The sequence below is a fragment of the Lethenteron reissneri genome, chromosome 18 (assembly GCF_015708825.2).
Source record: "Lethenteron reissneri isolate LAM-NWPU_2019-01 chromosome 18, ASM1570882v1, whole genome shotgun sequence".
NCBI lineage: Eukaryota > Metazoa > Chordata > Hyperoartia > Petromyzontiformes > Petromyzontidae > Lethenteron > Lethenteron reissneri.
Genome location: NC_083796.1, coordinates 15,148,109 through 15,169,065, shown reverse-complemented (window position 1 = coordinate 15,169,065; position 20,957 = coordinate 15,148,109). Strand labels below are relative to the sequence as shown.

The 20,957-nt window shown below is 45.7% G+C and overlaps 1 protein-coding gene across 4 annotated transcripts; it reads right to left on the bottom strand.

Moving 5' to 3' along the window:
* Positions 1 to 789: 789 nt before the first annotated feature.
* TDRD7 (tudor domain containing 7) lies at positions 790 to 20,717 on the bottom strand. Of its 4 annotated transcripts, none has more exons than XM_061553928.1 (16): positions 20,566 to 20,717; positions 18,308 to 18,489; positions 17,482 to 17,611; positions 15,739 to 15,850; positions 15,352 to 15,586; positions 13,628 to 14,685; positions 13,340 to 13,523; positions 11,485 to 11,596; positions 9,419 to 9,612; positions 8,746 to 8,865; positions 8,397 to 8,489; positions 7,227 to 7,361; positions 6,808 to 6,921; positions 4,248 to 4,828; positions 3,055 to 3,212; positions 790 to 2,439 (listed from the first exon to the last, which is right to left on the bottom strand). In XM_061553928.1, the coding sequence occupies exons 2-16, from the start codon at positions 18,479 to 18,481 to the stop codon at positions 2,234 to 2,236; spliced, it is 3,606 nt and encodes a 1,201-aa protein (XP_061409912.1). In that variant the 5' UTR covers positions 18,482 to 18,489; positions 20,566 to 20,717; the 3' UTR covers positions 790 to 2,233. The 4 variants fall into 4 exon arrangements, with proteins under 4 accessions (XP_061409912.1, XP_061409913.1, XP_061409914.1 ...); XM_061553929.1 differs by having other exon boundaries at positions 18,308 to 18,486; positions 20,566 to 20,711; XM_061553930.1 differs by having other exon boundaries at positions 18,308 to 18,508; positions 20,566 to 20,666.
* Between the last annotated feature and the right edge of the window lie 240 nt (positions 20,718 to 20,957).

Genomic DNA, 20,957 nt, shown 5'->3' with positions numbered 1-20,957 from the left:
CGCGTGGGGCGCCGTCACTAACCACTTGTGTCGCCACTCGGGGCTCATCCCGGATTCCTCCCATCTCAGTATACTGATGGTAACATTCTAGATTCGAAGCTTTCGTGACTACGAAAAAACCAAAGGGTATGATGGTAACATGTTACTCAGGCGAACCCGGGGGTCCTTCACTCCCCTATCCCCTGCACTGTGGTGGATCAGCCCGTGTGCCTGAGGCCAACGCCAGCGTTCGCTGTGGGACACCGAATCCGACTGGGTGTGCGGAGACTCCGGGGAACCTCCATCGCAGCCCGGAGTGGAGCCGAAGGTCCCCCCCGGAGTCTTTGAGGCCGGCTCCGTGGGGCGTGGAGGCACCCCGCGCCTGTGTCGAGCACCCTGGAGCCTGCTGTGTGGACCGTACGTGGTGGGTGTAGGGTCTGGTGACGAAACGACGGCGTTGATCCCTCCGACATGGACACGTCCGTGGTTTCCTTCCACTGCCTTGGTTGTAGCACCCAAACAAAGAGAGACCATCCCACCGCCGGTGATCGGCTGCCTTAATTTTAAGTTCCGATTAGAGCGACCTGGGCCCTGTCCCGACGTCACCCGGTGTCTACACACTGGAGATGTTGGTCAACGTGCCTCTTAGTAGATGTAAGTTTGTTGTTGGTTAGTCTTGACCCTGCGACACCCTCTTCTGCCTTTTGATTTGCTATTGATAATAAATATTGCTTTATCGTGCAGTCTTCCAATTATACGTATTCCCATCTTAGGATCTACATATATATTTTAAATCAATGCAAAGCATAGTTGGCAAAAGGAAAAGGTGTGCATTTAATCAGCACACACGTGAAAGCCACCCTACATCCCTGTAAATCTGTTCAAAACTATTAAAGCAAACGAATTCAAAAACAAGTAACACAAAACCTTTTCAACACGGTCACAGCACCACCATCCACACCAGTACTGCAGCTGAGCAGTTACTTTGCACAGCTTCCGTGGACAATGTACAATTCAAGTGCACCCTATGCCATTACCAAAAAACAAATGTTTTATATCTAAAAAAAATAGTTGTTGAATTTATAACAAATATGCCAAGGTGAGCTTCATGTAGTATTCATCTAGCCAGAGGACGGTAGCAGAATAACTTCGGGGGAATTTTTCCCTTCGTTCTCGATCGACATTGTGGTGATAAACCAAGCGGGGGGGGGGGGGGGTGCAACTCGAGGTGTTATACAACTGGCCACTGTGCAACTCTCGTGGGCTTTAATCCCAGGTGTTTTTTGTGGCTATTTGTGAAGTATGGTGCGCAGATTCGCATACAATTGCGTGTTTTATCTATTCAAATTATAACATTTAAACCCCAAATTGGCAAAACTCCACAAGCAAAGAGTTTGAGATCGAGAGGGAGATGCCGGCAATAATAATAAGAGTGCAGCGTACGTCTTTGACACGCAGTTGTACTGACAGACGCGTTGCGATTCACAATTTTGGCCCGAAATCTGCCAAGACAGTGGCAATTCAGTCGTGATGGAATTACTCAAAGCGTGGAAATGAGAAGTTAATTAAATAATGTCTTCCAAAGCTGTTTACACCTCCAAAACTCTCACTTCACGACATTTCAAAGCTCTCATCATGCTCCCAGTATTTAGGCTGCACGTGGGCATGATTTGTAAATCTGCACCACCAAATAATCCCAGACAACGCAAAAGTGTTCATGTAACTTGTAAATGTAAAACATGTCGTGTGATTTTTTGTTAAGAATCATTGCTTTTCTTGAAGAGCGTTACAACCACAGACTTCCTTTTCTACTTGTTAATTTAAGCAAGATCACAAATATTAGTGCTATGTCTTCTTGGTTCTTTCGGTAAAGTCACGTAGAAGGGAAATAATAAAATAAAACCAATAAAATAATTCTCACGTTTTGGCCACAACGCAAGCAGCCATCCCTCAGGTGAAGAACAGGGCTGTCGGAAAGACGCTTATTTTATTATTTCCCTTCTACGTGACTTTACCGAAAGAACCAAGAGAAGATGAATCCCTGCAGTCACGAAAGCTTTAAATCGAAAATTAGTGCTATGCTTTTGCTGGGAAAGGACATCCTAGATATGTTTTTTTCTAAACCAATGCCATAGAAAACAACCGCATCAGGAAATAAACCCGATACACTTTAACAGCAACAAAAATCGGCGATAACGAACCACATTGTATGAGAACGTGCGGTTGTGTAATCTGCAGTGTGTCACGGTGCTTTTCACAACTTAAAATTCAGCATGAGCTGTGAGATGTAGACGTCGTTGTCCTGCGACGTGTCGATGAGGTCGACGCAGGCCTTCCTCTCCAACGGCTTGCTCGGGTTCTCATCGGTCGCCATGAAAAGCGCCCACATACTCTTTCCCTTCACTTGCTTGACGAAGAAAGTCGCTGCCTCCACAGACCACTCGTGCTCGGAGACAGTACCTTGGGAGATATACGCACGGTCAAGATGTACATTCACAGTTACATCAGAGCGAATGTCCTGGCTCAAGTGGGCATCGAGGCATTGGTGCTCTCATCTCCCGTTCACAGCCCCAAGACCCACGAGTGGAAATTCAACCTTTCATAAGGTGGGGGGGGGGCTAAGTCTATTGACAGGACCACCACTGTTGACTTCCCCACAAAGTGGTCCTTATTTTAGTGACAATGGAGGGATGATGGGTCAAGTCAATCCCCAAATGGGATTTGAACTTATGACCATTCGATTGCGAGCCGCTGGCTCTGCCACCCGATTGGTGTTTGCTCCAATGACCATTTCAATTGCAGAGTTTATATTGTCTCAATCTCATCCCTACACTCCCAAGACATCTATCCACTTCAAAAGATTCCTTTGCATATGCACCATGACTGATGGTACTTTATCATCATATATATATTTTTGGTATTTTAAAATGCTAAATTATACGAACTGAAGATTTTTTGAGGCACACGACTGGAAATCATGTGCGAGACATTATTGTATGCTGACCAACGAAACGGGTTCCCACCAAAAAGGCAACGGGGAAAACAAATGCCATCGATGACTCCAGTTCAACTCACCAAACAACTCGGCGCACACTCCCTGGATGGGAAGGGCTCTGAAGGTTAAGGGAAGAGGCAGAAGTCTGTCCAGCAGCACCAAACTGTACTCCCCGTAGTCCAGCTGGTAGACGGTGGCCATTCCACTCATCACACCCTTCACCACAACTCTGTAGAATCTGTCAGGTAACAACAAGCAAGCGATGAATGGGAAGGCACGGCACGAGTCGTACAACATTGAGATCAAGTCACATTTTCAAAAACGTATTTGCTCCAGTTCCAAATCCATCACTATCAGCGGCCCTGGGTCAATCTCCTACTGCTAAGGGGATGGGTAGTGGGGGATGAGTGCTGGGGAGCAGAATACCATCAGACCATAAATACTATAGTACATACATACAATACTATAAATAGTGTACTGACAAGTATCTTTTTTATTGTTTTGGTCTATTCACCAATGCCTATACTCTCCACACACTCTATAGAACACAGGCATGTGTACATGGAATACATTTGGTAATGTTTTTTTAGGTTTTAATTAGAATTGCGGCTAGCCGGACTTTCCAGCTCGCTGCGCCAGGCCTGCCCCCCCCCCCCTGTGAGTGCGGCTTGCAGAGGCTCCACTCTGCCGCAAACACAGCCCCCCATTTGTATTGCGAGGTGCGGTTGGAATTTTTTAAGCACTACTACTTGTCATTGGCTCATTACACTTTAAAATCGTACCGAGAATTGTCAATCTTTATTACGTTAAATTTGTGGATACATTTTTGTGTCGAATACAATTTCACTTCATCAGCGAGTGCACATTGTAATGAGATTGGTCGCGATGAGTTTCTTTCAGGTGGTGCGCCAACACCGACGTTTAGTTCCCTGCATTGATATTTTACAACAAACCTTCAACTTAGACTTAAAACTTTCGTGACTGCAGGAATTCATATTCTTGGTTCTTTCGGTAAAATAACTTAGATAGAAAACAAAAAATCTTAAATAAAAACAACACAAGAGGAATTCATTAGGCGCCTGATGAAGACGGCTTGTGTTGTGATCGAAACGTCGTAGATTTTTTGCTTTTATTTTAGATTTTTTGTTTTATATCTGCGTGACTTTACCAAAAGAACCAATAATATAAACCTTCAACTCTTGAACATTTTCTGATTAAAACGCTCCAAAATGTAAAAATCCCAGAGGAACTTCTTACGAGCACATTCCCTCACCTGTCATCTTCAAACTTGGAGGCGTAAATCTTGCCGACCTGGACGCCGGTTGCAGGCAGAGGTGATTTACTGCGGTAATGCTGCTCCATTTCGTGCATCAAGCTGTCCAGCAAGGGCATCTCCTGGTAGAGTTGCACGACAAACTGGCTTGGTAGGTGGGCGGCGGAGACGAAAACTTGCTTCATCTTACCGAGCGGCAACGCGTGCAGCGGCGGCACCACCTCCTGCTGCTGCTGCTGCTGATTCTGCGGTGGTGCAGCCAGCACGGGGGACAAGGAGCTTTCCCGCAGTTGAAAAGGCCTCGGCACTTTGGTGCCGCCGAAATTGAACTTGTGAAAAGCCGACGGCTCCCCGGGGTACGGCGGCGATGACGCTGCGGCATCGTTGCCGTTCCTGCCAGCGGTGCACCGCTGCTCAAACGACTCAGGGGTTTCGCTTGAGCCGACCGGTGTGCTGGCTTCCACATTAAACCTCGTGTGAAGCGCTCTGGAGATGACGGTGTAGTTCACGGTTTCTTCCCAGTGTTTTCCATCGTTGAAAAATAAGTAGATGTTTGAGACAGAGCAGTCTATAGAAAGAACCTGAAAAACAAACAAAAAAACGGCTCCTTAAAGTCGTCGAGAATATTTTAAGTTGAATGCATTAGAGCCAGTATGATGAATTGAATGCTCAACTACTTATTTGGGAAGCACAATTTCAATGTAAGGAACCACTCTGATATAGGGGATAGACATTGTGACTGGGTTATAGGGGATAGATATCGTGACTGGGATATAGGGGATAGACATTGTGACTGGGTTATAGGGGATAGATATCGTGACTGGGATATAGGGGATAGACATTGTGACTGGGTTATAGGGGATAGACATCGTGACTGGGCTATGAAATCGTGTGGATAAAGCTTTAGGACAACAAACGCTCCCACCCATATAGCAGATGTGAGGCCTCCATAAATAGAAAACGTTTTAGGGGACACAATGCTAAAGGCTCACAGGGAGGGTAGAAAAATTCCTTCCGAACCAAATGGAGGTTGCATGGAGCTGCCTGTGCGTGAACTGGGGTTGACTTACCTACTGCATTCAGCAGACACCACCAGATTAATCATCTCCGAGGCCATGGGCATCCCCCGTTAACCTCATCCTCTGCCTCAAGCCTCCTCGATCGCTCGCTCTACTAATCAACGCCACTGAATCTGAGTTACCACGACTTCCTTCCTAAGTAAGCAGCAACCTAGCGGGAGATGCTACCACATTGGCATCGGCGAGTCGATGAGTGGATGGTAATACTCAAGGACAGAGAGATAAGGGGTAGCGATAGACAGATAGGGAGTGCAAGTTAATACTCAAGGACCTATGGCCTACAACCATTTGCAGTTGGCTCCTATTGCCGGGCTAATCGCAACATTCCTAGGGACAATAACAGGGTTTTTCCCCTTTTTTCTGGCAACAAAACGGAATCCTTTAAACAATGATTCATGTCTGCATTAACACAATACTTGCAGTCAAAATGCAAACAAAAACACACTATGATAATAAATGCATTGTCCTTGAAACTGATTGGTCCACACCAAGGGACGGCTTTCTTTTGAGCCTCGACCTAATTGGTGCTCGACCAGAGGACGCCAAAAGGCGTACAGCTCAAAGACAATGCACTATCAAAGTAATGAAAGTCGTCCTTTACTGCTAACTCTACCTCCTCCCTTTGTTGCTGCTAATCCTACAATGCACGAGCATAATATGACTTTGAGACCCCCCTCACCTCCTACGCATTCCACAAGTAGTGACTAATCCCATATCTGCATTTTCCATAAATATGCTAAATTGCTCTGTTTATATGCAAATTCCTTTGTCAAGGCGCCCTCCCTCCCTCCCCTAACCTAGCCTAAATATACGCTGTCAAGCTTGGTGGTGTTCATTCAGATGCTGTCTTTCCAACAGACCTGTTCTTCACTTGAGGACGGCTGCTTGCATTGTGGCTGAAACGTCGTGAGAATTGTATTTTATTATGTTTTACTTTTATTATTTCCCTTCCATGTGATATTATCATAGTGTTTTTTTGTTTGCATTTTGACTACAAGTCTTGTGGTTAATGCAGACATGAATCCTTGTAAAAAGGTTTCAGTTTTGTTGCAAAAAAAAAGGTGAAAAACCCTATTATTATATTTTGGTACTGGCAAAGGAGGTCTAATGATTCCTAGGGACCTTGGGCAATTCCAAGGAGGGAGGAGGTTTGGGTCTGTCAAGCTTGGTTTGGGTGTTTCTGATGGAGGCTGCCCTCACTCCTGGCCTGTATTTCTCTGCCACTCTGAATGTCTGGAGCAGGCATTGCCCACGTTGTTGAGATGTCCCCCCCCCCTTTGAGGAATGAACGAGAGGACGACTGGACGAGTGTTGCAATGTAAAATTATCCCCACTGGTTCAGGGGTATAAATGAAATGAGTACAACTCCACACTCGTACGTTGGATTTCTTTGGCACCGCACGTAGCCAATCGCGTTAATCGGGGACGACTGTTTTCCAGCACCATGGCCCAACAACACAGCTAGTGAGTGACCGTCTCACCTTCACACCCCAGCAGTGTCGTTCTGCCACGCAGCTTCGCAACCAGTGCAGAACCTGCCCCGTCAATTTGATGTGCTGCTCCATGCCAGGACTGGCCAGTCTGCACTTCACAACCTTCGTGAAACATCACTTGTGATCAGTGAGCGCACAACCCCCTTCTCTTCTTGAATAACAAACATCAGTCAAACGGCAAGCAATAAGTCATGTAATTCGAGATGGATGTCGACTGTTACCCACGTGCTGTCAAGACTTTTACTGCATTTTAAATCATTTCTGGCCAGGAAGCAATGGACGAGCAATATGCATCCATCCGAAACTAGAACACTTGCACCTAGTCATTGCATTTTTATACTTGCCTGCATTAAAAAGAATTACACTATGGATCAGTTTCAGACAAGGACAGGACGAGCATTTCCTACCTGTGCAGGGATCTCCACCAAGTCCTTGATGTGTTGTGCACCGATTTCTAAGAGGCTTGAACTCTCGACCAGTGCTCTTTTACCGTAATCGGTGAGGTAAACCTCCGCAATGCGTTGACCTTGAACACGCAAAATCTACAAGCATGCAAACATCTTTGTTGGGGTTCAGTATGTTTCTCGTGCACAATCTAAATAACACTTCAATATATGGCACTACTTATGTTGTACAACAATAACATAAAATAGTTACCCAAACTATTTTCCACAAAAAGTTTAAGAAACCAATTACATTCTTAAAAGCAAATGGTTTTAAAAAGATGCAACTGTAAAAAAAGTGATTTACTTCATGAACTTTAATACATATTATCCAAGGATCGTAATGCAATTGATTATATTATATTATGTGAACATAGAATCCACACCTGAGCTCTTAAATTCCAGCACTTGTGACCAAAATGCAGTAAGTCACAAGAGACGATTACGGAGGGTCTCACAACAACCACCACCGTCATTCACCACTAAGTGGCGGTGACTTCACGACGGCACTTGTGCCAGGCTAGGTGCAATTTGAGGCCATGTGAAATGTCGAAGGCCCGCTGTTGGCAGGAGGTCATAAGACAGACCCAGGTGCGCCATGGATTGACTGAGATGACTGGCAGATGCACAACCTGTGCTCCCGATTGTGCCACAATGAACACAGCACAAGACAACCCACGTTATCACCCGCTTCTCGGTGTAACGTGGGTTGTGTGTCTTGTGCTGTGAACTTGTAGTGGGCAACGTGGGTTGTGCGAGGGAGCCTCTCTCAGGCTCCCTTTTGCTATCAACGTGGACAGATTTGCAACAAGAGCAGGAGGATAGAACGTATCGCCGTGTCAGAAAGCGCCTGCAGTCTCCACTTGGACGTTCCCGTGGCTACATCTGTTGTCGCACAGGGCAGCCGCCGTGCGCGGGTTGTGACGACGTCGTGACGCCACGCACGACAGGGGGGATGAGGGGGGGGCATGCGGCTCAGCCGCCAGCTCGGGCACCAATCCCCTTCTTCAGGAACGTGTTTAGGAAAGGAAGTGCAACGTGTGGGGGTTTGACAACACGGGGGAGAGCAGCCCGAGGTGGAGAGCCGCCGCAGCAGCAGCAGCAGCGCGAGTGGTGGAGTAAGCGCGCTCTCACCTCCGCACGCACCAGCGGCCTCCCCTCCACGTGTTGGACGAGGCACCGCATGCCACTGAAAAGGTGGGGCATGGGCTCCAGGCATGCCACCTCCTGACAGGAGAACATTTACTTGCAAATTACATACACTGCATGATCGCGCACACCGCGCGAGAGATTTAGCGCTCGTATGTATGCGTGTTAGGGTACCAGGGCTACATAAACGTGTTTACTATCCTTGTGCCAATATAAACCCTGGACACCCTTGTTCTATCAAGTGATTTTCCAGGTGAATATCTTAAAATGGTGGCTTGAGAAGAGCCGGCAGGAAGGACGTTACACCACGTGGTACACAAAGTAAGATCCTCACCTTTTCAATCTCTGAAAGGATTTTGTCCACTTTTTTGACAACATTTGTCTTCATTTGGCAGAAGAAAAAACCATCACTGGTCACGTGCTGAATGTAGACGTTTCTATAAGTCACGTTTACCTGAAAGAGAAATTGACTATCGGAAATTTCTTAACTGAGGGTTTAATAACTTAAAATGTATTTTCCAATGTTAACTGTGAACCACAAGTCCAAAAAACAATACAGGAACTGAAACTCAGATTCAAGTTTTTCTACTGAAGTTATCCAACCAGCAAATTGTTGCGTGCAACATTCACACGAGTAATTAACTTGGGTAATGTGGAATATAAATGTAATCATGACACCCTTAAATAAGGATAACCCTGCGAGCATTTCCCAGCGCGCTCCGACACAGCTACACGTTGTCCTGCTGCCCTCTACTTTGATACGAGTTATGTCCATCACTGTGAGCGCAAGATCACGGACAGGTTGTCTCATTCACTGCCGTTAAGACAACTGCATTTGGTCAAAATGCAGCGAAAAACATCTACCGTTCTTAAAACCCGACTCGATTACGTCGACGAAAGTCCAACTGTACATTGCTACGGATTAAATGTGTCGCACGACGTGCGAGTGAAGTAACGTCCCGCACAGAGGCCCGACGGGCATTTTAAAAGAGGACGTTACCACCAACCTCGGGCTGCAGGGCAAGTCGCCGGTCCTCGAGAGCTCTCAAACAGGCGGCGTTGATGTTCGCCCCAGAAGGGTCGAACAGAACCACCAGGGCTTGGGGGATCTTCTTCACAAGTTTCAAGTGCAGGATGTGGTCATGAGCCATCGAGCAAAGGCAATTGAGGACCGCCTTGTCCCTGCAAAAGTATTCCAAGCCTAGCAAACCAACAAAGACAAATGTCAAGTCGGTGAAGTGGCGGCGGTGGGTGCTCATCTCATTTTTATATCCCTGGTGGTGGAAATTCCACATTCCTATGGCGAGGAGGGAGGAGCACAGTCCATCCATAATACAACCACTGTTGACCTCCTCACAAAGTGATTAACAGTCCATCATTCCTCACAACCTTCCCATTGCGAGCCGCTTGCTCTGTCCGCTGAGCCACCCGTGTCTGGATAAAGGTTAGGTACATTTTTTGCGGCATATAAACGCCACTTTAACAGCACCCGAAACGTATCTAAACACAGCCCACACTCACCACCTTTGTTTACATCCTAATTGTAGCCAGTCACCGTAAACACTTACCATTGATACCGACATGTCTTTGTAATCTTTTGAACAAAAATACAACAATATCCCGGTGGTTTACGTTGTGGAGGATGCCTTGCTGAAAGGTGTGACGACGAATATTGAAACGTCAATAAAAGCAATTTTAGTCTGCACGCCACAAGAGCTCAAAGACAACGGAGGCTACGGTGAAGATGTGTTAAGGCGTGCACCTTCATACCAGGACGTACCCACGTTACATTACTAAAAATATTGTACTCACTCATGTACAGAAATAACATTTTACACAACTTATACAGGGTACAATAAGATACAGTACATGCTATAAAATTACAAAAACACTATAGGTAAAAAAATGCATTGTACTCGACAGTACATTTCTTCATGTGCGACGTAACGTCGTTCGTGTACAGGGTAGGCGGAGGCGAAGGCTGAGAGGCGAAGGATACGAGAAAGGTGCTGTCAGCGACGTGTGGGGGGGTTGAGGCGACGCAAGTCTAGTAGCGGTGTTAAAACAAATTGACGTACTTGCGAAACGACGTATAATGGGCAGACGTAATGTTGGGCATTGCTGTAGTTATGCCAATCTGTGCAAGGGCTACGCCAAGCTCCCCTTGAACAACACCGGTGTGGACTAGGCTGGTGGGGTATGCGATGGATTATATGTCTCAACATTTATTTGTGCACTCTCGTGAGACCAGTCAATCACGGACGGGTCGTGCTAATAACACGCACAGAATCAGCTCTTTAAAATAACAACACCGCTTCAAGCTTAAAGCTGAATTGGCTCAACTCAAGAACGGATCACGAACATCTGCCAGTAACTGCTTCCAGGTCTTTGGGCTGGACACCCCAAAAATACAGTGATACCTCGGTTCACGAACTTAATTCGTGAACTGACTCTGGTCGTGAACCGAATTGGTCGTGAACCGAGGCACATTTTCCCATAGGGTTCAATGTATATCCGGTTAATCCGTTCTGACCTTTTCTTTTGGTTTTTGAAGCACAAAAATATGAAACAAATTACAATACACATTAGTACTGTACAGTATAGTAATGTATAAAGAGAGAACACTAACCTTGCTTGAGATGACTTCAGTAAGCATTCAAACGGGTGAACTGTACAATACAGTAAGAACAGTATTGTACAGTACAGTAGTAGAGTACTGTATGTGCTAAAAAGCACACCAAAAAGCAAAAAGTCACTGAAAGTGTCTTCACAGTACTCACAGTACTTCTTTCTGTGTCTCTTCTTCTCTCCACGATCTTCCTACAGGAAGTCACGACCATGTGACAGCCTGGAAATAGCATTAAAATGGTCGCGGCTCCTGTTCGTGAACCGAAGCGGAGTTCGTGAACCGGAGCATTTTTTTATGAACTTTTCTGTTCGTGAACCGAGTTGTTCGTGAACAGAAGCGTTCGTGAACCGAGGTATCACTGTACAGGGTACTACTGCACTTCCAAGAAATATTCTCATCTAATTCCCAACACACACCACACATTTCAGCTCCATGACACCTTACCTGCAAGCTGGCACACAAGCGCAAGCATATGCTGGCTGCAAAATGTGTCTTCCAGCTGACGAACATCAGACTTCTTTATTTCTAGCGAGAGGCCCAGATCAACGCACATAACCTTCAATGGACACAACAGGGGACCCGTGAAATCATTTAGCATCACTTGCCTTATGACGAGATGTATCACAATTCAGCTTTACAAGCAGCAACGTTTCCTGTACTATCCCCTCAGGCTGCCCGACACAAACACGGGTTGTTCATAACGACTCATTAAAGCAACTCCATGTTTGTGGCCTCCTTGTTTAAAGAACGACAAAGAAATAACATACATTATAGACCATTGTGGTGTATTCTGGTTACAACATGCACCTCCATTCTTTATCTCCACATACAAATGACAGACACATTTTACTCTGTTAGCCAATGGAGGAAGAGGCTTAGGAATGAAGGAGCAGCAATGGTCTCTCCTCTATCTCCTGTGAAGCTGACAGAACTCTACCATTTCTGGATATTCTGCTCGGGCATGGTTGAAATTGTAAAATAACAAACAGCGTTTACGGAAAGAAAACGCACACTTACGCCTATTTGAAAGCAGTCACACCATCACCTGCACATACATTCTCATCAAGACAGTCATACATCGGGCTAAGAAAGTGTCAGGTGGTGACAGACTGAGAAGTTAAATTATACATGTTAAAGAATCGCTGCAATTGAACGGTTACAATGATGCACAAATCAACAGGGCATTGAATGCTAAAACAAATAAAATAACACGAGCGTTGAAACTGACCAAGTAATTTAAACTATTAAAATAACGTACATTGCAGGAGTAAATGATAAGCTAGCCACATGTTTGGAAAAACAAAACACCCGAGTCAGATTTGGCACAGTACATAAAATAAAGAAACTAATATCTGGTACAAAATATGTATTACCGAAGCGATCAACAGAAGGTGTGTACCGGATTAACTGCACTTGTGGCAAATGCTATGTTGAGCAAACAGGACGAATATAATCAGCATGAAGCTAAAAGAACACCAAATAAATATTAAATACTCCCAAATACAACTGTTGGCAGTGGCAGAACACACGTGCCAACAAGGATACTCAATTGATTTTGATAATGTTGAAGTTCTGTGCAAAACTAGTTACTACTGGCCAAGGCTAATCGGAGAATCTATCGAAATTGACAGAAATAAAAATAATTTAACGGTTCAGATAGCTACAGACTTAGTGCTGCTTGGAAGCGAATCATCAAATGATACATTGTTTAAATGCATGCCTATACAGGTCACCATACTTCAATAGGGATCACCGTTGAATAATAACTGGCATGGATATTTTAGTAAACACAATCGACAGGAGGTACAAGAACAATGGGTTTGCATAATGTGCATCCATAATGTACATTGATTACCATATCAATAACCAAACTGGCAATCGATACCCATTGTAATTTATATGCATTCATTAATCCCCCCCCCCACCCTCCCCGACATCACTCAAGAAGTGCTAACAAGTTATGCCATCACAGCTACCCTTTCTATTTAAATTTTAAAATGCCGCTGGTCAATAGACGGCTAAGACTAAAATATATTTGATTTTAACGTGATATAGAAAATAGTTGCTTTTATACAAGAGCTACAGAAGACTGGTCTGATGCCATCTGCCAGTGAGATTAGACGGGTCACACTCGCACGTCGGTGCTCAAACGATGGTCAGCCTGCAAGTGGCCACTTGGGCACGCGTGTTCCTCTCATTCTCAGCTGTACTGCACGTGGTGTACAGATGACATCTTGAATCCCGTTATTTACCACTATTGAATTGCCTAACTCCGCAAAAGACATGCAAGGCCACTTACCTCGACGTGGTCACCGGACACGTTTACAACAGATGCCCGTAACCAGCCCCGCTCCTCGGCATTCACAGCCACCAACTCATCGACGCTGAAGCAAGGCATCATCCTGCCCTTGTTGGAGCCATAATATAGGTTCATCGATTCAATAAGTTCATTCAATTGGCAAGCGTATATTCCGCTGCAATATCTATAAAATATGAAAGAAAAACAGTCAACGATGGACAAAACAGCAGCGTTGTCACAACAAGCGTGTGCTTCAGAGCTTCCACGAAAAAGGCATCGAATTCTCACCTCACAATCACCTCGTTAGTCGACTCGGCCGTGACGAATGAAACTAACACAACGTCTTCTTCAGACAGGGTCAGCGATGGAATCTGCACCCACGCCGAGGAGAGCTTTTCATTCACACAGGTGCCATTTTCTTTGTAAAGCACCACGATGGCAAATTCTCCTTTTACTTCTTCCACTTTGACCTTCAACCGCTCGCTCAGGCAGCCGAGCTCCCCGAGGGCCGTGGAGGCCCACTGCGCGCCGTGCTCGCCCACGGGGCGCAGACAACAACGCACGCACTGGGCGGGGAGACGGGCGCACGAAGGGGGCAACTTGCAGACCTGTGTGCGGCCGCAGCTGGTGTGAAAACCGTAATCTATTGCGAAAACGATGGCAGTCTGTTCTTTCACGTCAACGGACTGGACTTGACCTCGATACCAGCTGTTCGATATCTCAAAAGAACAGAAGGTTCCTTGGATGAATTGGGCGAGCTCCCTTTTACCAGTTGCAAACTGATTGAGCAGCATGTTGCTGATGCTTCTCAAATCGTTTTCCAGAAAGTCCGTTTCAAATTGGATGTAAAATTCTTCGCAGCGTCTTACCCAACTAATCTTCCCAAATGTCAATTCAGTCTTCGGCAAAACAGCAGGTGCGACAATTACCTCAGAGGTGTCTGGAAAATGAAGAATCACACTTTTTGGATTGTTTTTCAGAGGCATGTCCAAGTCAAAAATCTCTGAAAGGCATTCATATTTCTGCATTATCTCCTCAGGAAATGTCTGCTTATATTTCTTGAAAAATAAATTTGGGAGACACTTCAACCAAATTCCATTACTGTGGTCCTTCAGCAGGTCACTCAGCTGTCGTTTCAAAACATCACTCAACGGCGACTTATTTTCATGCTTTTTTTCCAACAAGCTTTGACGAGGTGTGAATTTCACCACATTGCCCAAGTTCGCTTGGAATCCTCCCCCAAGTGGGTTGAGACCAGGATTAATAATACCATCAAATTGCATTCTGGCATCATCAGATAGCATGACTATGCAACTGCCAGATTTTTCAGAACCAAATCTTTTCACCTGCAATATAAAAATAACGAGTTACACAGTGAAATTTTATGATCATAAGGGCACAAAGCATCCTTCCCACAAATCTCGACACCGAACATGACACTTAACACGTGGATAAGGAGTTAAACGGCTAATTCAGTCGATTATCCACACATTTTGTGAGCACAAGCTAAGTAAATTTAAGCCTATGGATAATAGGGTTTTCCCCTTTTTATGGCAACAAAACAGGTGTTCAGATGTTAAAACACCAAACTGAAATCTTTTACAAGGAATCATGTCTACATTAACCACAATTTTTGTGGTCAGAATGCAAACAAAAAACATGCTCTAGTAGTATATGCATTGTCCTTGAAACTGATTGGTCCACACCAGAGACAGCTTTCTTTTGAGCCTCGTCTCAAATGGTGTTAGACCAGAGGACGCCAAAAGGCGTACAGCTCAAAGACAATAGGTTTTTAACATCTTAACACCTGTTTTGTTGGCAGAAAAAAGGGGAAAACCCAATTATCATATTTTGGTACTGGCAAAGGAGACCCCATGATGTAGAAGCATATGGATAATTGGGTCTGGAGTGTTCATCCCCCAAATCACTGTGGATAAGAGGATTTCTAATCCACTAATTTTACATGAAACCATTTGACCATGAGCCTCGGATAGTCCTAAAATGTTACTTACATGGCATATGTCAGTCCATTTGTTCAAATATTCCAGTATAACTTCTGGTAAGTCTTCAGCAAAGGTCCGTTCATATAACATAGATAAATCGGACCACAGAATGCATTTTTTCTCAATGAGTATAGTATGAATGCGGTTTCTCAAAACAGAATGCGCAAGTGAGGAGTCCTTCGAGTTATTTTCATATGCCTCATCGCACTCTTTTAAGCCTGATGAAACACCATACATCGGCAAACTAGGGCAAGAAACAAAAGTACGTAACACGTTAGTCAAACATCGGTGAAACTTCCCAGAACATTGACACCGTTCCATGTAAAACAGATTCTTAGTCATGTTTCACAAGTTATTTGAGCATTGAAAACAGTAAAATAAACACATTTGACTTACTGATCACCATCATGTTTTAAGGTGTTAAACATGTGTGATTGAGTAAAGGAAGGCATTTCACTGCAATATTCCAAGGAGTTTTCATTACCAGCCGGTCGTCGTATGGTTTGCTCTGTTAAATTTAAAACACAATAAAACATGCAATTAAGACAAACATCTATAACCGTGCAATAAAATAATATACTCACACTTACCATGTGTAAGCAAGAGTGATAACCCACAAACTGCTATTATGACTACAATGGCCGGCGATTTGGCATGATTGCTTGAGGTTCGCTTAGCCTTCATATTTTTGGGTTAATAAATACTGCCGACAAAGCGTTATTGTTTGAGTGTCGCTTCTTCAAGCGGGCGTACAACCAAAGCAGTCACTTGATCCCTTTTCGTAACAAAGAGGCAAATATCGACGAAAAACACATCTGTTTAAAATGGATTTCTCTCTCTTCAGTTATCTTCAAATGCCTTTCTCACTTATTCTATCATTGGTTGATGTTAAACTATTTCCACCTTTTCATGCAGAGCACTCTGAGAGCAATTATTATTTAAGGGCGCTTTATACAGTAAAATTATTGCCAAATACGGCATTGTTTTCGCCAAACAAGATTTGAATGTAAGGAGACTGCACCATCATGCCGGATTCTCCATTTATCTGCATGATTAGTGTATTTTTGAGTACAATGCTTCTCATAATGTGATGCTCAATTGAAATTCTTACACACATACTACCAAACCAAAGCAGAGCCAAATTTAATTCGCCTATCTCAGACAAATGCCCCAGATGCCCACCAGACACTCCACAAACAGACTGTCATGCATTTTGGGACTGCCCCTGACATCACCAGATTGTTTAGCCTTGTGATTTGTTACTTCAATCACATCACCAAGTCGTCCGTCACCCCCTCAACTTCCAACCTCCCTCGAGGCTTACCGACCCACCAGGACTCACCAAGGGGGAAAACTCCCTGTATAAGATCTTTAACACTAAAGGGGAAAACGAGAGTAATCCTCTGCACATGGCAGTCACACACACCACCTCTCTCCAGGCCAGCCTGGCCCTCGAGCCAAACTGCTCACTGGAACATTTTTGCATGGTCCTCGGCAATTGGGAGGATTTCAAAAATTCTCCACCCCTCCGGCAAGGTTCAAGACCTCGTGGTCTTAGTCCAAGGGCTTAACCCCCCCTCCGCTTCTCCTCTTATCCTCCCTACCCTCCCCCTGCGTACAATTTGTTATCTTATTCGTGTTCCCCTTCGCGTCACGTTAGGCATCACGCTAGGCATCACACGCCCACTCTCCCACCTACACATCCCTCCTACTTGCCCCACCAGACGTGCCCTCAATCAACACGCACTTACCGATTGCCACCACCCCATGAGTCACGCAAACACCCACAACACGGCTTGCCTCCCCCACAACGCTCCTCAAAGCATCACCTCTATATTGTGTCTCCCACTGATAACATTCACCCTCCCCGTGTGGGACACCAACCCACGTGTTGGTGTGACTCCTCCACTGTGCTTCACCCTTCGTGCATCCACACGCAACCCCGTCTGACCGTACGCTGCACCTTCCCCTCCCCGTTTTTCTAAATCTTCAATTAAACACTTATGGTAAATACAAGTACAAAGCTCTTGGGAATCATACTGCAGTAAATCATAATTTTCACCACCATATAGTGAACATACTTTTAGATCTAAAAATGTACAGAATACTATTTATAAATAGTGGTGTTTTGCAAGATACCGATCTGCACGTGGCTCCGCTGGAGTTGCGATGATGACGTGTGCGAGAGTCCCGTTTCGACACCCATGCTGAGATCATCAAATTCACTGCCTGGTGAAGCAGGCGGCAGTTCTACAGAGTGGCATGTGATCTGGAATTCAAAAAAATGCTGTCCTTGAGAAAACATAAAATGTTAAGGTCTTTCGGTAACGTCACGTAGATAGGTTCAAAGAAAATAACAAATAATTATTATTATTTTAACCTATCTACGTGACTTTACTGAAAGACCCAAGAATATAAATTTCTGCAGTCACGAAAGTTTTAAGTCAAGATTGAAGATAGTATGCTATTATACACCACATGTACTAGATTCGACAGCTGTTACACAGTCACCACCCCTCTACCATGGTCTGCTCAAACGAAGGTGTTTTCTATGTGTTTATGAGCAATGTTAGTCCGATCACACCTTGTGGCGTGCAATGCTCAAGGCTCTGCAGTGCACCATTAACCCTTTTCCAGTGGCACATCTGAGCAGCGCCAGCACGGCCTTTCGCCGTACAGGTAGTTTTCCCACTATTTGTCGCTCCAAGCCACAAGCAAATTGTGAAACTCTGGCCTCACAAGTCATGTGAATCAGGCTTGGGCCCAAGCAGGGCCAGGCAGGGTGGTGGTGTAATAATTGTTATCGTACGTTGCATTAGACAGTAAACTTGAACGTATAACAGAAGTGACTCGTCCATCGCGTGACATCTGCAGTAGACATCAACCTCCTGAGCCGCAACCGCACTGGGCCGGGCTGGGTGGGTGGTGGTCTAACCTCACCAGTGGGGCTACATCGCACGCTCACCACGCCGGGCAGACGTTGAACCAGGTTATCCACATGGCAGCCGCTGGGCTCCACGCGCGACTGCTCGCTGGTGAAGCGGCGGTCTTCCTCGGGCGGGCGCAACGACCGCGGGGCCTCCCAAGGGCTTGGCAGGGTGCCCACCCCCTTGGATTTGGGGTCCATCCCGTACCACATTTCTGCTGCTGCGACAAAAGATCAACGCTCACCGACACCATGCACGCGCAGTCAGCAGCTGGCGAGAACCACAAGGCACAGGCCACGACAAACAACATGCAGCGGACACCACGCGGAGCCCAGACAGCCACTATGGAAACAAATAGCATGGTATGTACACCGCCGTAAACACTACAAGCATCTATGAAAGCTATTCTCCCAGCTGCACCACACAGCTATCCCACGCGTAGCTATTCTTCTTTCGTAGCTGCTTGTGCCCAGGCCATCCCTCCCACGCGTTTGGGCTTAATTCATGGACAAAACACCGACGACGACGACGTTGTTGTTGATGAAGTTTAATCCGAAGTGACCCTCAGAAGCGGGACAATTGCCGTTACATGATACTGTACTTCAATGCAGCGGGTCTCGTCAGGGTGCATCTGTGATTAAAGATAAGCCTGGCCTTAAAATAGTCGACATTACGGCCAATAGCCCACCTTTAATATCACGTGAAAAAATGCACCCACTGCCACACGCAACGTCACCAAATAATCTGTGATTTTGAAGTCACGTTTCACTGTCAATGTAAAACATTCATCTCTGTTCGCGTGACGCGCAGCCCAGGGGCGTTGTGTGGCGGAACTGCGGCGTCGTCGTCGTTCGCGTCGCCCCGACCCACCGCGCACACCACACACAAGGTAACATCGCACACCACTAGGTGACGTCACACACCACGAGGTAACCTCACACACCAAGAGGTAACCTCACACACACAGTGCTGCTCTACAGCAGGGCTGGGGGACGTCCGGCCCGTGGGCCCTACGAGGCCCGCGAAGTCATCTGGCCTCTGGCCCTGGCAAGGCGGCCGCAGGCGAGACTCGAAACTCAATGAATCTGGGAGCAAACCTGGAGAAGCAGCTGCGAGTAGCAGCAACAAACATCATCAACACCAGCAGCCAACATCATCAACACCAGCAGCCTACACCATCAACATCAGCAGCTAACATCATCAACACCAGCAGCTAACATCATCAACACCAGCAGCTAACATCATCAACACCAGCAGCTAACATCATCAACACCAGCAGCTAACATCATCAATACCAGCAGCTAACATCATCAACACCAGCAGCTAACATCAACACCAGCAGCTAACATCATCAACACCAGCAGCTAACATCATCACACGCCTCGCCAAAGAGAAGCAGTTCCAGCCATCACATTATGGGCGAGTTAATGAAATGTTTGACCAAATATTACGGGCTAATTTTTAAACTTGATATTTTTTTATGGCCCGCGAATGACGTTACATAAAGATCCAAATGGCGCTTGGCTGTAAAAAGGTTCCCCGCCCTTGCTCTAGTCTACACCAACATCGCCACGCGAAGGGTACAAACACCGTCATCATCGTTGCGTTTAAGGCCAAATTCAGCACGTTGAACGCTTGGAAATGTTACTTACATTGCGTCAAAGTTATAAATATATCACTCCACGGCACAGCCCCGAGTTCCGTGCCATGAAGAGACGTCGCCGATTGTGTTTTATGTGTCAAGGCCTCAGCGTTGTTGACGAGTCTGCCGAGGTTTGTGTTTTAGTTTGTGAGCATCTTGATTGGGAACGCTTACATTTTAAATGCTTAAGTCTCTTACAAACCCCGGCCCACCCCCTTCTTACACGACGGGAAGAACGAGAATGCACGACATCGTTGACATTTCGCGTCGGGTTAAGGAGCTACAATTTGGAGTTTGTGTCGATGGGTTTACAAGTCGGTAAAATTGTTTACAAGTAGAACCGACGGGAATTATTTAACGCCACAGGTGGCTGAACGCAAGCGGCCGGCAACAAACAGCACCGCTAAAGTTGTAATAGACAAGAGATTTATATAAACACGTTTACTGATTAATTAAGATATTCACTATAACAACTCGGGTACATTGTTATGGGGGATGGGGAATCTCCAGTGGCGCAGTGCTTGCGAGCGAGGCCTGATGACGGACGCTGGTGTTGCGCCCGAAACGTCGTGATTTAATTAACTTTATATTGTATAGCTACGTGACTTTAAGGAGAGACCCAACGAGTATGAACACGAGAGGAGTTGTCGTTACCTGCTGTTGTTGTTGTTGTTGCTGTTGTTGTTGTTGCTGCTGCTGCCGCCGCCTTCCTCGTCTCTCGGGGCGCCCAACGGGAACCTCGTGGCGCCAGTTGCGGCCACGCGCTCGTCACGTGACCGGGGGCGGCACCGCCACGTGACTAAAAACGCGCGCGAAACGACGCGTCACCGGATGCGAGGTCACGCAGCACCAGCTGACGACTTAAATTGTGATAAAAATATATTTAAATAATTAACGTTTATCGCATGCTTCTGAGAGAAATCGCGTTATTTCGTCTGTGCAAGTCAGAATATAGCGAATACGGTGATACACTGAAATATCACAATGCTGACGGAAAAAAAATGTAAACTGTGGATGTGACGTCACGTTTTCTCGCACGTTTCGAG